The following is a 16330-nucleotide window of genomic DNA, read 5'->3' on the forward strand; positions in this document are numbered from 1 at the left end:
GGTAAATTTTTTTCCTGGAAAGCTCTTTAGTAATATGTATCGAGTCTTTTAAATATTCATATCTTCTAAATGAATTAAAGGAGCAGCAGCAGCAAACTGAGGAACAATACAGGTTTAAGTTGAGTACCCCAACAGGTGGCAGCCCTGCTCTGGACTTGGGGAGCTGCTTCCCTGCTGGCTCAGTTTCCTCATTCACGAAATGGAGAGAATTAATAGTACTAATCTCACAATACATGCAAGTCACTTAGCATAGTATTTGGCATCCTCTAAGTGATGAGTAAATGTTAGCTGTTATTAAATTTGTATACATATGCATATGTATATATGAAAAATTCATAATTTTGACCTATTCACCTTCTAGGAATTTATCTTAAGGAAAAATTCAGGAATTCAGAAAAGACTGATATACAAGGATATGCAGAAGGAAAAACCATGGAAACAACATCAATATCTAGCAATAGGAGAATAGTTAAATGAATTATAGTATATTCAAATGATGCTGGGGCATTATACAATCATTTTTAAAAGACTGTGTTTTTGAAGACAGTCTAATGATACAGAAAAATTGCTAACAACGGAAAAAAAAGCAGGGCATAAAACTGACTCTATAGTAAGATTAAATTTTGAAAAATAATTTATATATATTTTGTACATAGGTATTTAAGAAAAAGGTCAATTAAAATATTGACCCATCAAAATATTAAGAATGTTTATCTCTGCACACTGGGATAGAGTTATTTTTTCCTTGTAATATTTATTATTCAGTACTTTATACATTTTTATAATTAGTAGAGTTATTCCCATTATCATGTAATTTGAAAGGAAAATAGCATATATATATTTTGATAATTTGCTTAAGTATGTGAATGTGCTTCCCTAAGTACTCATTTTACTGCCATATTCAATGTAGGACATTTGGAAAACAAATTATAAAGACAAACATTTCATTTTGGTTTATTCTTTCCAGTCTTTCTTTTATGTATGAAGAAATTTTCTCCTCTCTAACAAATCCTACTCTCTACTATGCAACAAGCCCATTGGGAGCAGGGTCTATGCCTCATTTATCTGTGTATTCCCTACAGTGCCTAATTCACTTGTATGCACGTTGTAGTCACTCACTAATTTATAGGTCGAATCATAATAAGAAAAGAGTCTGAAATGCTTCCACTATAAGATATAAATGATTGCTAAATCTTAAAGTGTTACCACTCCCCAGGATATTTGCATTTAATTCATCAAATTTTTCCCAATCAAGATATATTAGGATCTGGTGCACAACAGGGGTTGTTCTAGGTACTGTAGGGGATATACAGAAGTTGTTCCTCCCCTTTAAATGCTTATAATCTAAACTAGTTGTGGAGTTGATTAGGAAGGCGGAAGAAGCAAAAAGAGAACCACATCCATTGAGGTATCATTATGTTAGACACTGTGCTAGGCAATTTACGAACATGGAATTCTTACAACAAACCTTTGAGGCAGAATTTTCATTCACATTGTTTTTTTTTTTTTGCGGTACGCGGGCCTCTCACTGCCGCGGCCTCTCCCGTCGCGGAGCACAGGCTCTGGACGCGCAGGCCCAGCGGCTCATGGCCCACGGGCCCAGCCGCTCCGCGGCACGTGGGATCCTCCCGGACCGGGGCACGAACCCGCGTCCCCTGCATCGGCAGGCGGACTCTCCACCACTGCGCCACCAGGGAAGCCCTCATTCACATTTTATAAATGTAGAAATGGAGGCTCAGATAAATGACTTATCCAAGTTCACAGAGTTAGTGGTAGAGCTGGGATTGAAACCCTGGACCTTCAGGGTCTGATGCCAGACTGTTCTCTCTTTCTTAATGAACATTGCCTCTTAAAAAGGTGTGTGTGTGTGTGTGTGTGCACGCGCACACTGTGTAATTACAGTGCTCGGCAGTATCAGGTAAGTGCCCTATTTACGATGCAAAATATTATACAGAGAGGCAGTAAAGCAATGGATAAGAACCTGGGCTCTGGAAATGACTGCCCAGGTTTGAATTCTGTGTCTCCACTTACTAGCATATATACTCTTGGGCAAGTTACTTAACTTCCCTGTGCCTCAGTGTCCCATCCATAAAATAGGAACTCATATCTAGCTCACAGTGTTGCTGTTAAGATGAAATTAGTTAATACAAGTCAAGGGCAGTGTCTAGCACTTAGTAAATGGTCAATAAATATTGGTTACTATCACAGGAAATCAGAGGAGGGAGAAATCATATCCAGCTAGCAGTGGATCAGGGAAGGCAAAGGAGGTGACATTGAAAAAAAGGCTGAATGCTAATGAAGAGTGATAGAGCAGGGAAAGGGAATGTAGGGGAGGTAGGAAATCTCAGGTTGGATGGGACCATGAGTGGATAGGAGATGAGGGGTGGCAGTGGGAATTACTGGAAGATAAACCTCTGAAGAGAGGCAGAGGTCAAAATGTGGAGGCCCTTAAATGCCAAATTTAAAATTCTGGAGTTAACCACTGGGCAATGGGAGCCATGAAAGGTTTTGGAGGAAGAGGAAGATAAAGCCTTCTTTGGCAGCAATCAAGCTGGACAACTTTGCAGATTTATCCTCGAGTGTTACCAACTGCAGAAACCACCAACTCTGAGGACTAATGTTTTGACTGAGGGAAAGGAAAAGGAGAGAGAAGCGGGGAGGTTGGAAAAGGGGGGTGAATAATTAAAGGACTATACAGATAAAAAGCACTCCTGGTGCGAAGTGATAGAACGGTCTTCCTTAATTCCTCATTGCAGAGGCAGTCCAGGGACTGAACTCGAAGCGTAACCTACCTTTTCCCCCATTTAAGACTTGAAGTTTCCACCTCAGTTTAGGACTTCATTTAATATCGAGACTGTGCTTTTGGCCAGTGTGGAGCAAGCGTAGGGCATTAGGACCCAGCGATTGTTGTAGTGAGAGAGGTTGAATCTCGGTCTCTCAATTTTTCCCTCGAGCTCCCTCCTCTCCCTTTGTCATTCTAGCTGCCTGCTGCCTCCGCAGCGTCCCTCTAGCTCTCTCTGTGCTAAGTGCCTGCGCCTTAGACAGGGTGCGCAAAGCAGCAGTGTTAGTCGGGACCTGCCTTGGTGACCCCATGGCATCCCCTAGAACCGTAACCGTCGTGGCACTCTCAGTGGCCCTGGGACTCTTCTTTGTTTTCATGGGGACTATCAAGTTGACCCCCAGGCTCAGCAAGGATGCCTACAGTGAGATGGTAAGTGAAGCAAACGGGTGATGAGGAGCGCACCCCCAAGGGATGGCGAGTACCTCTCCCCTTCTTTCCTTCCCGGTCCATGGTCCCAGCCCTTTCACCCCTACCCCCACCCCTGACCCTCCCTTCTCCTCAACAACTTTGCAGCTGGGAAGGAGCAGCTGGATGAGAGCGATTTCATTTGCAGGCTATGCCGGGAGCAACTGTTTTGGAGCCACTGAATGCCAGTTGGGGGAGGGGTTGCCCAGTGAGTACCCCCACCCCCAAGTAAACCGGAGGGCTGAGACCTGCGTAACACCTGTCATTGGCAGGAGTCCTCCCCTCCTTCCAGCACACCCAAAGTCCCGGCAGCCAGTCTGCAAGTCTGATTCCTTCCCTTGGAGCTAAGAGTTTAGCAAGCTGGAGAGTTTATTTATCTTGGGGAAGAACAAAAGGCAAGGAGGAAAGAGCTGAGGGCGAATGGGCTACTGAAACAAGCAATTTTTAGGGGCAGGGAAGGTATTCCTCATCCCTGGCGGAGAGCCGATGGTGTTCCCCTAGCTGCCTGGGCGTGTGTCTATATCCTTGAGACAAAGCCGACTTGACCCAAATAAAGGTCACCGAGAGCCTGCTTCTTCCCCTTCTCTCAAGGGAGAGCTGGATGTTTTGTTTTATTTTGTTTTGTATATGGGCTAATCTGCAAAATCTGTAAAGTCTGCTTTTCTTCTCCTGCAAAATAGTCCTTAATCCCCACCTTGTCTCCTGTGGATGCCCAGGGCCAGGCCCTCTGCAGGTTTTCCCCTCCGCAGAGTTAGAATCACCTGAAGGTGAATGGCCAAAACATCTCCTCTGCAACCTGGGGGCTGGGCTGCTCTCCACAGTTGGGTGTGAAGAGGACTTGTTCCTATGCTGTGGAGTACGAGGTGATGGCAGGGGATGTTTCCAGCACTTCCGCTCTCGCTTCTCCCCCTGTCACTTTGCCTCTTCATTTCCCCGCCCCAGCTGAAGAGAACCTGCTTCTCATTGCTTTTGCCAGGCTGCCAGTAATGGGAGGGAGCCCATTAATGGGTTCTCAAGGTCAAGAAGGAAAAGAGCTTAGGGGAGGAACAGGAGGGAGAGAGAAGAAAGACAAGAGGGATTCCCCATTAGGGCTAACGCAAGGAGGAATAGCTCCACACGTTGACAGTTGACAGGAATAAATAGCTCTCCTGGAGCTCACTGCGGAGCCTTCCAGAGCCCCTCAACGTGAGCTGCAAGTGGATGGAGTCTGGCAAATTGTAGACGCTCAGAAATGTTTGCAGGCAGCTCTGGCTTCTGTCTCAGGGTTTGAGCTGGTGTTTCCCATGTCTCTCTCACCACAGGATCACCTTGGCGTCGGGGAGGGTGGCTGGGACTCAGGGGCCAAGGTCTAGCCCCAGTTGCAAATCCTAATGTGTTTCTCCTTCCCCCTTTCCCTCCTCCCAGAACATTTGACCAGATGGAATTGAAATCAGGTCAAAATGAGTATCCAAGGCAGCCTGCATTGGGGAGGGGAGGGGAAGTGGGGTAGCAGAAGCCACCAAAGGCAGAGGGAAAAGGTGGAGGGGAATTACCACTATATTTTTGTCTTGGCAGCAGTAGTTTGGCGTTAGATTATAAATAAATGCATATGCTCTTGCTTTTCTTTCCTTTTCATATATGCATACATTTATATGTTTATGTGTGTGTGCCTTGGGTATATTTAAGCTTTCCCTTGCCTTAGGGACATAGTACCCCTCTTCAGTATACTCCCTGTCTCCCTATATCCTGCTCAGCTGCTTTAGAGGCCTCCCAAGCTGCACCCTAAGTACAGTGTTAGGTTTTGCAGGCAATCCAACTAAGATGGAGTCACCGGGAAGCTTCCTATCAGCTTGGCAGGAGCTCATGAGGAGGACCAGCCACAAATGGGTTTTCAGTAGGTTTCTTCCTAGGGCGTGGAGCTGTCTATTACAGTTCAATGAAAGGCAGAAGAAATATATGACGATTCCATATCATACAAAGGAACATATTTAAATAGGTATAATCTAATACAGCAGTACAGAACCATTGTGTGTGTGTATGTATGCACAATTCCGTGCTTCTGTGCTCAGGGGCATCTGGAGGCAATGGAAGAACTATATCTAGCTGGGAGGTAAACTTCACAGTAGCATGAAGCTTGAGGAGGATTTTCAGACCGCCGTTTTCCAGGGTCCCCTCCTGCATTGAGCATTGGGCCCCAGGCTAGAGATGGCTTTCTGGCATAGGGCCCACTGCATAGTGCCTGGGCCGGCCCAGCTTTATTGTTGAATCCATAGGGAGTGGGGACGATTCAGTTCTAGTACACAGAAGTTGCTCAGTTTATATTTGTTGAGTGGCTGGGTGAATGAATGAGTCATTGTAGCATTGTCTTGGCTTGTCACCACCCTTCAGATTTCTCTGGTTGGCTCTTGATGATGCAGTTCAGAAGCCATTTCTTGCCCAACCAGAGATCAGCTGGGATGACTCTCTGGGATTTTCTGTTTTGCATTTAGGAGTGATTCCTTTGCATTGATGGAGTTAGTCATGTATTGACTGCAGTGGCTTTTTGTATAAAATCTCAAGGTGTTGTTGTTGCTCTTGTTGTTTATTCTTTAAAACATCTCTGTGAGGTAGATTTATTTTTTAAAGTTATGCTTATTTTACTGATGGATAAACTGAAACAGAGCAAGTTTAATGACTTATCCAAGATCCTAGGGTAAACTGCTGTTGGAGCAGAGATTAGAAACCAAGTCTGTGACTCAGTATTCCCAGTAGAGGAGTCATTAATGGTTACTACTGCTTTTTTGGATGTCAGAACTTACAACCGATTCTTGAAAATATCTGGCACATTTTTTCTCCTTTTTTGGTACCAGTTTAACTGCCCCAATCCCATATTTTGGGGTTTCATTTTACTTCGAAACCAATTTTTCAAATTTAGAGTTGTTTTTTTTTTTTGCTTTTCTGTCAACTATTTTTTCTTGTTCTAAAGCCATTAGTGTTATGCTTAGGTATTATCCCCTGCATAGAAAATCACTGCTAAAAACCAGACAAACAAATGACTATGAATTTCTTTCCTGTCTCTACTGGGGAAGTCAGGAAAGGTTAGTGGAAGGAATACAGACTTTGAGTCATGTAGGTTTGGGTTCAAGACCTGACACTCTTAGTGTCTGTCTCAGTTTCCTCATCTGTAAAATGAGGATAACAACCTACCACAGGAATTTGTTGTAAATATTAACTGAGATTACATATGGAAGCATCTAGTACAGTGTATGAATATGGTAGGTGTTCAAGAAATGCTCTGGGTTGAGGTGATGATAATTGATTCTATTTTACTCAGTGGTTTCCTGACTAATTCAAATGGCCAGTTTAAGGGATTGAAATCAGGCATGTAAAAGAGCAAGATGCTATTTCCTTATGCCATGGTGAACAGACCTCTATGCAGTCAGCTAATATAGAAAACTCCACACTTGCTGCTGGGTAATACACAGTGGATCCCATGCAGAATTTCCGGATGCCTCTCTTGAATAGCCTGTTTGGTATGTGTCACTCCATACCTCCTCCCAATTTAGCAAGTGTCATTATAGAGTACTCTAAATCCCACGTGAATTCAACACGACTGACCACTCCCCTGACTAAATGCCTTCATTAATTCACTTGAAATTGTGAGACAGCACTTACAAATGCTGCTAAGCAGTTTAACATATGAATGGTTGACTTGCTCTAAATTTGGTATTCAGCTCTTTGTGACAGTGGTTCTATCCTGTAAGCACAAAGGGCCACAAATGGAATAGTAAGAAAACACCACAAATCCTGTCACATTGAAGCTAAAGGATTTTGACCATGAGGAAGAGAGGGCAAGTCTCTGACAGGGCAGGTCTCTGCCACTTGTTTGCATCCCCTTATAGGGAAGGTTTGTTGTTGATTTGTATGATTTGCTGATTTATAGTTAAATGCCCTCTGGTATTTCCCCAGGGTTTGTGTAGCCCTAGGAAAATACTCCAGATACGTTTGGGCAGTTTATTTAATGTCCATAGGCGATCTTTTATACTTCCAATCACACTATTAATTGCTTTCCAACTACATAATAGTTGGAATGATAAGGTAATAATACTAAGATAATAATAATAAGATAGTAATTTACTGATGCTTAGACTGTTCTCTGAGGTGTTACAGTACGTTTATTCCCTCAGAGAGGCAACTGACCCTGAGATGTGCAATGACTTTGCTTAGTTCACACAGCTAGCCATCCTAAGCTAAACTACATTGACATTTGTGCCAGGGAGCTTATAGCCTCTCAATGGCCAACAGCTGTGCTTGTTTCGGAGCGACTTTTGACTGACAGTGGAAGTCAGACCCTTCTCCCCTTAGATGCAATCTGGGAGGGATCCACTTTGGTTAGTAGGACCAGGTTTGCCAGCTTCCTTTTTAGGTGGGCATTATATGACAGTGGAAGGTAGAACTGCTTTAAAGGTGTTTTTCATTCACATGGATATTTGGCAATTAAACATGTGATGGTTTATTATTGCATTTAAGAAATGATCTATGATTCACATATGGCTATTTTTCCTACAGAGATTCAGGAAAATCATACTTGAAACAGTAAATTTTGCAGCACTTATGTAGCCTTTATGATCTAAGATATCAACCAGGCTGAGATTTTTAGCCAAAATATATTTTTGTCAGTGTCCTCTTTGCTTTCATATAGTTTTTTCCCTGTAAATTGTATTGAAGTATAACATACATACTGAAATGTGCACCTAAGTGTATACAGCTTGAGGAATTTTCAGAATCCCCCTGTGTAACCAGCACCCATATCAAGAAGCAGAACATGACCAGCATCCTAGAAACCTCCCTCCTGGCCCCTTCCGATTACTACCTCCCCAAGGGTAAATCCCAACTCCAACAATATAAGTTAGTTTCACCTGTTTTTGAACTTTATATAAATGGAATTATACAGTATATTAGCTATTTTTTTTCTTTTAACTAGCATAAATGAACTAAAGTAAACCAGTTGTGAGCTGCTCAAGTTTAATGTAATTAATATGAGATCATGGCCCCTGGGGTGTTGTGAAGAATAAATGATAAAAAGAAAAAAGGTATAACTAACGAAAGGCTCCATATGCTTTTGACTCATGTCTGAATCATATAGTCTCATACTATAAAAATGGACCTGCTTGAATCATTGCTATTATCATTAAAATAATTACTGTGGCTTGCAAACATATGGATTTCTAATTGTGTGGTTCATTAATGATAAAATATGTGTGTGTGGCCCTTGGTTGATGCTATGACGTTATGATTCTTTGACCAAATCTCCAAAATGCTCATTTAATTTACAAAAGGGGAAACTGAGGTAATAAAATACTTAGTAATTTTCTGCAAGCAATTTAGGGGCAAAACTAAAATTGGAATTTAGCTTGTCTTAGCCCAAGGATATTGCTAGATGACTGCCTTTGATTAAAGGGGTTTGAAACATTTGACTAAACCCTTCTGTCTCCTGCTTCCTTCCCCTATAAGGAAACTATGGTTTCAGGGTCTGGGTCATGGCAATGAAAAAGAAACAGACATAACAAAGTGAGCTTCCAGAGCCTTTTGGGAGAGTGACTCAGTCAACTCCCTTTATTCTTACTGTCAGAACAATTAAAGTCGTTAGAGATCTAATTACTATAGACTTAAGACACATGACCCTTCTGTTGTTGGAATTGAGGTGGCCCAGACCAAGTATTGTTGCTGCTGGCAATAGTAGGATACTTTTGATGTCTCTATCCTACTCCACAGGAGAAAGAATAAAGGGCTTCCTAGACTGTCAAAACCTCATCCAAGCTTAGTCCCATCTCTAACAAGTTAAACGTTCCCTGTCTGGAGTCATGGAGAATAGATGCTATCTGTACCTACTCAGCTTTGAACTAAAGATTTGATGAAATGACTTATCCACATGCAGTTTCCTCTTGAGAAAAGAAGGAAAGAGGCAACTGCTGCATAAAAATATCTACAGCTGCAGTTTAAGAGGTTAGATAAACAACTGAAAAAGTAATATGTAGTTAGAGCAAATGCAGAGAACAATGATCACTGAAGTCATAGGAACTTGATTTAGAGACCTGAAATTTGGCCTACAGATTTCACTATAGTATAGATAAAAATATATTCCTAAATGATGGGTGGTTAGCCCTAGGCAAAAAAGGAATGTTTCCAGAAGCCATTCAGTCAGCATCTGGAAATCTTGGCTGTGCACTGGCTGTAAGAAGCTCATCCTGCTTCCTGTGTTCATTATGTCAGAAGGTTACACTTAGGATTTAGGAACTGCCTCTTGGGGAGCTTTGTGTTGCTAATTTTAAAAGGTCCTAGCTTAAAAGTGTTAAGGAAAACTCTTGGGTCTGGATTTCTTTCCCTTATGTCCCCCTGCTACCATCACCAGAGTGTTGAGGGAGAGAGAGTGGGCAGGTGACATCTAGGTTAATAGTGAGAGGAAACTGCCAGATGCCCTAATCCTCGGCTCAGCTCTGCTCCACATGGGTCTAGCTCAGTTCAGCCCAGGGTTTTACTCTGCCTACTGGTCAACCTCTCTCCTAATTTCTCTCTGAAAATCCCTGATTTAACCTAAAATGGGAAGAGGGAGGAAGAACGACTGATACTTTGTGTTTCACTATATGCTCAGGAACAGGTTAGGGACCAGAGGTGAATAAAGGTAAATAAAGACAGGATCTGACAGGGCTAGGATTCGGAAGAGGTGTGAGGCAGTGTTGTGCAAGTGCAGAATCAGATCCTGCCTCTATTTAAAGTTGTGATATTTTATTTGTTGTGGATATTATTTACCTTAATCAATGAGTGTTTTGGTGCCTTCTTAAATTTTACACTCAGGGGACATAGGCTTACTTTATCTTAGTCCCAGCCCTGCTCAGGAAAATGAGGCTCAGAGAGGGCAAATAATTTGCCCAGGGACACCAACTAGAAAATGACAGATATCGGATTTGAAGCCAAGCCTGTTTGAATCCAAATCCATTCTATTTTTTACTAAACCACTGGTCTTGAAACAGTACTCATAAAGGACTATCTTGTGCTACTCATGATAATTAATCCATGAAATAAAGGTGCATTCACTAGAGAAATGACTTAACATTTGTTCCAAACTAGAGTGTGTGAACACTATTCTAAGCACCAGATGCTCCTGACAGGTCAAGTTGGCTTTCTGCCTGATTCTTGTAATACTTGTCTTGCATCTGGTGCTTTTGACTATTCTCTTCTTAAAATTTTTGGCCCCTATGACCCCATCTCTCCTGGTTTTCCTCCTACTTTTCTGACCACACTTGCTTCTGTTTATTTTGTGGATTCTCTTCCTCCTCCCATTTTTTAAATGTCTGTCACACATTTTCCCACTGTATACATTCTACCTGGGCATACTGATAACTGTCAATTCTGTATCTTTACCCTCTATTATTGAGCTGCCTACTAGAAATTTCCACTTAGGTGTCTTAGAGATACTTCAACTAAAAAACTCCAAATTGAGTTCCTCATTCCTTCCTGCCCCATCCCCCTCTTCTTCTGGATGCATTCTTGACTTCTCCGTTTCCCTCAGTGTCCACATCCAATGAGACATCAATTCCTGTTGATTGTGCATTCAAAGTATCCTTGAGTCTCTCCCCTTCCCTCTATTCTTACTGTCATTACTCTAGTCCAGTTCTCTCACCTGATCTCCTGGCTTCCAGGCATACCCCTTCCAATCCATCCTCCATGCTACTTCCAGAGGGACCTTCCTTAAAAGCAAATTATGTTGTTCCCCTGGCTTATAGGATAAAGTCCAGCTCCATAACATAACAGTCCATGATGTGATTCATATCTGCCTTCTCTGTCTCATGTCTCACCCTTTCCCCCTTCCTCCCCCAACCTATGCTGAGCTGGGGCAGTGTTCGAAACACACCAGTCTATTTTGTGCTTCAGGGCCTTTGCTCATCCAGCTTCCTCTGCCCTCGATGCCCTTCCTTTATTGATCTTGCGAACATCTGCTCTTCTTTTAAGATTCCGCTCTAGCTTTTCTCAGTCCCCATCTAGGGAGATTTGACCACTCTGGTGTGCCTCCACTGTACCTACTACATAGTTTATTTCAGCACCCATAACACTTTATTGCACTTATGTACTTCTATAGCTTTTCTTCTCATAAACTCAAACTTCAGGAAGGCAGGGCTTTTGAATGATTGATGTCTGTGTCCGGAGTACCGAGTACAATGCCTAGCACAGGAGGCACTTAATAAATATTGAATGAATTAACGGATACTTCATGAAAACAAAGTAGTGGGCAAAACCAGAAAGACACTTGATAAAATCTCATCAATTTACTACAAAATGAGGATTGGGTCAATCTGAATAGTGAAAAATATGATTATCTATTACTCTAAGGTCAATATAATTCTATTACTTTGTAGTATATCCAGTGCCTCCCTTCTCTGTTCCATGATATCTGCCTTTGGGCTACAATTAGACCTTATACAGTACTCTATTATATACCACTAACCGTGCTGCTTTATAATGTTGTTTATGCATCTGTTTCCCCCCACTACACTGAGAGCTTCTTGACCCTATCATATTCATCTCTATATCTCCATCACATAATCCATAATAGGTATTCAATAAATGTTTATTGAATTAAAATTAATGAACTTGAACCAGGCTAATCAAAGTAGTGTCTTGTAAAATCCTAGGGATTTATCTCAATGATCATAAGAACGATTTTTGTCTTACCATATTTTAAAGATATATAAGGGGCTAACATTTGCATACATTTAAATTTTTCTGTTTGCTTAGCACACACTTTTTTTATTTTTACAGATTCCACAAATGTAAACTCCAACTCAGCTCTTTTTTGAATTAACACAGATTCCAAATTAGGGAAGTCCAAATTAGTGAGGCTTTACCGCCTTGTCTCATTTTTGTTGGTATTCATATGCATCTGGGTTTGGACAAGGTAGGCACTAGAAAATGTGGATATGGCTAATCGGTACCAGTTTTTATGGGCCCAGTGAATTTTCTTTTAAATTCTTAATGTTGTTTATGATTTATGATCAGAAAAAAATTTTTTTAATAAAAGGTGCTTCCACTGCAGGGGGCATGGGTTTGATTCCTGACTGGGGAACTAAGATCCCGCATCCCACCCACATGGTGTGGGCCCCCACCCAAAAAAATTTTTTTTAAACTATAAAGCCAAATTCTCTTACCTTTGGTGCTGTTACTAAGGTTTAAATCACAGGGATCTCAACAGATTGCTTGCTTTTTTCCTTAATTACAAGGCTTTTATTTAGGGGGCACAGTAAAAAAAGAATATGACACGCTTGGCTGGTGTGGAAAGGGAATGGTGGGGAAGAAGGACCTTGCTTGTGTTTTCTTCATTCTAATGTTAAAACCATGGTTAATGCAGCGATTTCCTTATGGTATTCCACTCTAGAAACGTGCTTACAAGAGCTATGTCCGAGCCCTCCCTCTGCTGAAGAAAATGGGGATCAATTCCATTCTCCTCCGCAAAAGCATTGGTGCTCTTGAGGTGGCCTGTGGCATTGTCATGACCCTTGTGCCTGGGCGTCCCAAAGATGTGGCCAACTTCTTCCTACTTTTGCTGGTGTTGGCTGTGCTCTTCTTCCACCAGCTAGTCGGTGATCCTCTCAAACGCTACGCCCATGCCCTGGTGTTCGGCATCCTGCTCACCTGCCGCCTACTGATTGCCCGAAAGCCCGAAGACCGGTCCTCTGAGAAGAAATCCTCGCTGCCAGGGAATGCGGGGAGTACCGGCAATGCGGGAAATACCGAGGAGCAGCCGTCCTTATATGAGAAGGCCCCTCAGGGCAAAATGAAATTGTCGTAGGAAAGCGGAAGTGCAAAAAAGTGGACCTTCCAGGCAGTTGCCTCCATGACACCCAGGAAGATGTCAGTGTGTGTTTTTCATTTGATTTATTTATCTTGGGGGAAAAGGGACAAATATAACCTACAAATTAATGGCCCTATTGGCTTGTGTACACCTATACCCTAAAATGACCTCCCCACATAGATGTATGTGCACCACCTTTAATCACTCTGGGGCAACTCTCACATCTTGCTGCATGTACATGTATATGGCTAACTATTGAAGTGTATTTGTGAGATGGACTCCAGCAAGCATGTGACTGTGAGATTAAGTGTGGGAAAATGTTACTTACTGTGTGTGTGTGTTTGCGTGTTTGCACACACGTGCGAAGGAGAAGGCTCTGATCTTGAACTAATCCTGCATAGGTATCTTCCCTTTATCGACTGATTCTAGTGAAGGCAGAATAAAATAAATCTCCTATAAAGAGAACGCTACTTACTTCTTGGTATAAAACAAACTATGTATTCCCATGGGATGGAGGAATCCCTCACTAGATTAAGCTGAAAACTTAAACCTACCACTTTAGGAAAAATTTCCTTCAATTTGAGACACTGAGTTACATGTAAAATGAATTAACTTCTACTTTAACAGTTGTTTAAATTGTAAATACTCCATACTGAGTTTAATTAAAATAAGGGAAATGTGCAGTCAATAGATAATCTAATTCTTCAAGTGATAAAATTAGAAGTTTCACCTTGCCTTTGTCGGAGCCCAACCTACTAAGCTCCTTTACTCACACTTGGAAACTGAAACAGTAAACTTTATATCGGACATCTTTTTTGGATTTTCTTAAGCCAAACGCTGCCTCACTTCCACTATTCTCAGCAGCTAACCAGGATTTGGCAGCTGCTCCACTGTTGTGGTTGAGGGAGCGAGGATTAGTCCCGTTAGAAGTCTGTGAATCTCAAACTAGCTGTTCTCTTAAATCATCTGAAATTTGACAGAGGAGCCGTATCCAGTGTTTCTCTGCCAAACAGATTCACTATTCCTATTGAATTTTCACTAAGCTTTGCTAGTGTAAGCAGAGATCCAAGTTACCCCCACAGCTGTCTCCTCTACACCTCTTTATCATTCCAGTGAGTTGAGTTTAGCTGGGGGAAGGACATTTGATATAGGTTAGTTGGATTGAGCAGTATGAAAATTTGCTTTCTTCATTACGTACTGCTGCTTCTCCTTGTTAGATGTGCTTTGATGGTTTTAATATTATTGTGCCAGGGATAGGGAAAGGGGTGGGAGTGTTGTGTGTGGGGGGAGTACAAATTATTGTATTTTCTTCGATATCATTGTTCTTGTTGATTGATACCTCTCTGTCTTATTTCTCTCATTCTTTCAAAATAAAAATTTTTGAAGTTTGGAGGAAATGGTCTGGACAAATAATGAAAATCTGGAAAGAAAAGGTCATGTCATGGGATTCAGGTTGTCTTATTTTTGAGTGGATGAGGGAGGAGAATAAAGAGAAGGGGGAGTACAATAACTTAATATACTAATGAGGTTACTAACTTTCCAATCTCATTTAAGTTTCCTCACACTTCTGTGATGTTAGCACATAAGACAGAAAGCCACAAAATTAGATCTCAATACAGTTCCCAGGTTTGGGGAGTTCTGCTTTATTAGGTGATGCCAAGGGAAGGTAGAAGAATGATTTCAGAAATAATTGCAGGTATATTAAGTAAAGATGAACCAGTGTCTCACTATATATGCATCCACAAACTGGCATAAATTCCAGTGCCACAGACTTGTCACATTAGGCAAGTTATTTTACTACTCAGGGCCCCAATTTCATTTACAAAAATAAGAGGATTGAAGGCTTAAAATTCTTTCCAATTTACATTTGAGTATGAAATGATTATTAAAAAATGACTCGAGAAATTTTCAGTTTTACTAGATAGGAAGATCAGCTATCATAGTAAATATTGAATACTCAGTTCTCATACATGATTAAATATGATTTCTTGAAAGTACTTTGAAAACAATGTAAGATGTGGTAAATAATCATTTTTTGCTGTAGTCTTTCCCAAATACATCAACTTAGTCTGATTCTTCATCTCTCCCCAAGATTGCAAAGTTTCCTCCCACACTTCTATTTTTATTTATTTATTTTTTTTGCGGTACGCGGGCCTCTCACTGTTGTGGCCTCTCCCGTTGCGGAGCACAGGCTCCGGACGCGCAGGCTCAGCTGCCGTGGCTCACGGGCCCAGCCGCTCCGCGGCATGTGGGATCTTCCCGGACCGGGGCACGAAGCTATGTCCCCTGCATTGGCAGGATTCTCAACCACTGCGCCACCAGGGAAGCCCCCTCCCACACTTTTGCCTATAGTTTATGGGTATATTTTCGCCTCAAAAAATCAGTGAGAGTCATTAAATTTTTATCTTTCTTCTCCAGTTCCTACTCTAGTAAGAGACTAAACTAGGGACTAAGTTCAGGTCTCAGACTAAGCCCTTGCTGCTGTTTTAGCCAGTTTCTTTAAGGTCCATCGATTCCTCAAAGTTAGGAATCTTTACTTGTTGACTGGCCGGCTACCTACAAGATGCCACATTTGGCTCAGGATATACGTTTCCAGCATACTCTAGAAGGTATGCGTGCCCATCCTCGGTAAAAGGAGGGCAAATTCAGCCGCCGTCCTTTCCTCCCACCTCCTAGCGACAGCTTCAGAGGTGTCAGACCCTTTAACCTAATTCTCTTGCCCAACATGGGAGAAGCAGCCTTTATTGAGAAGTTTGCAGTTTCATATTTTCCTACAGATTCAAAGCCCGACATTTGGGGTCAATCTGAGCAAATGGATCACTGTAATTGGTCTTGTTAAACTCAAGAACCGAGATACTAATTGTTCCGTTTTAGGCACAGTGACGAATGGGAACAATATTAGAACAGTGGGAACATCAGCCAATCGGCTGATTTCAGCAGCAACTGCCCGCTAGCCGGGCGTACCCGGGCCTGGCGGGTGTGGCCGGCGGCTCTGCGGAATTGCGTTTGCGTCAGCGTGGGCGCGCGCGCCGCCTCGCGCCATTGAGCTGTGACCCAACCAATCAGGCTTCAGCAGAGCGCGCGGCTCCGCCCTGAAGCCCCCTGTGTCGCCTCGGAAGCGCATGCGCGGGGCGGAGCCCGCTCATTTGAATCCGGGAGGTGACGTTTGGACTCCAGAGGCTTTGGGACTGAGGAGTATTTTAGGTGAGGTGCTTTTAAACACCGGGCAAAGTGGGAGCCCCGAGGCCGAAGGGAATCAATCTCCTGACTTCTGAGTA

General features: G+C 42.3%; 2 protein-coding genes across 2 annotated transcripts in view; both read left to right on the forward strand.

The window, feature by feature from the left end:
* Positions 1 to 3076: 3076 nt before the first annotated feature.
* Positions 3077 to 13049, forward strand: TMEM35A (transmembrane protein 35A; the record flags this gene model as incomplete). Its single annotated transcript, XM_079911131.1, has 2 exons — positions 3077 to 3211; positions 12636 to 13049. Exons 1-2 carry the CDS (start codon positions 3092 to 3094, stop codon positions 13047 to 13049), a joined length of 534 nt encoding a protein of 177 aa, XP_079767257.1. The 5' UTR covers positions 3077 to 3091.
* Positions 13050 to 16197: 3148 nt separating this feature from the next.
* Positions 16198 to 16330, forward strand: part of CENPI (centromere protein I) — a 45155-nt gene continuing 45022 nt past the window's right edge. Inside the window, exon 1 of the mRNA XM_079911307.1 lies at positions 16198 to 16256. The gene's annotated coding sequence lies outside the window, so the exon portion shown is untranslated. The remainder of the gene's footprint in view (positions 16257 to 16330) is intronic.

This window comes from Stenella coeruleoalba, assembly GCF_951394435.1.
Source record: "Stenella coeruleoalba genome assembly, chromosome: X".
In the NCBI taxonomy this organism is placed as follows: Eukaryota; Metazoa; Chordata; class Mammalia; order Artiodactyla; family Delphinidae; genus Stenella; species Stenella coeruleoalba.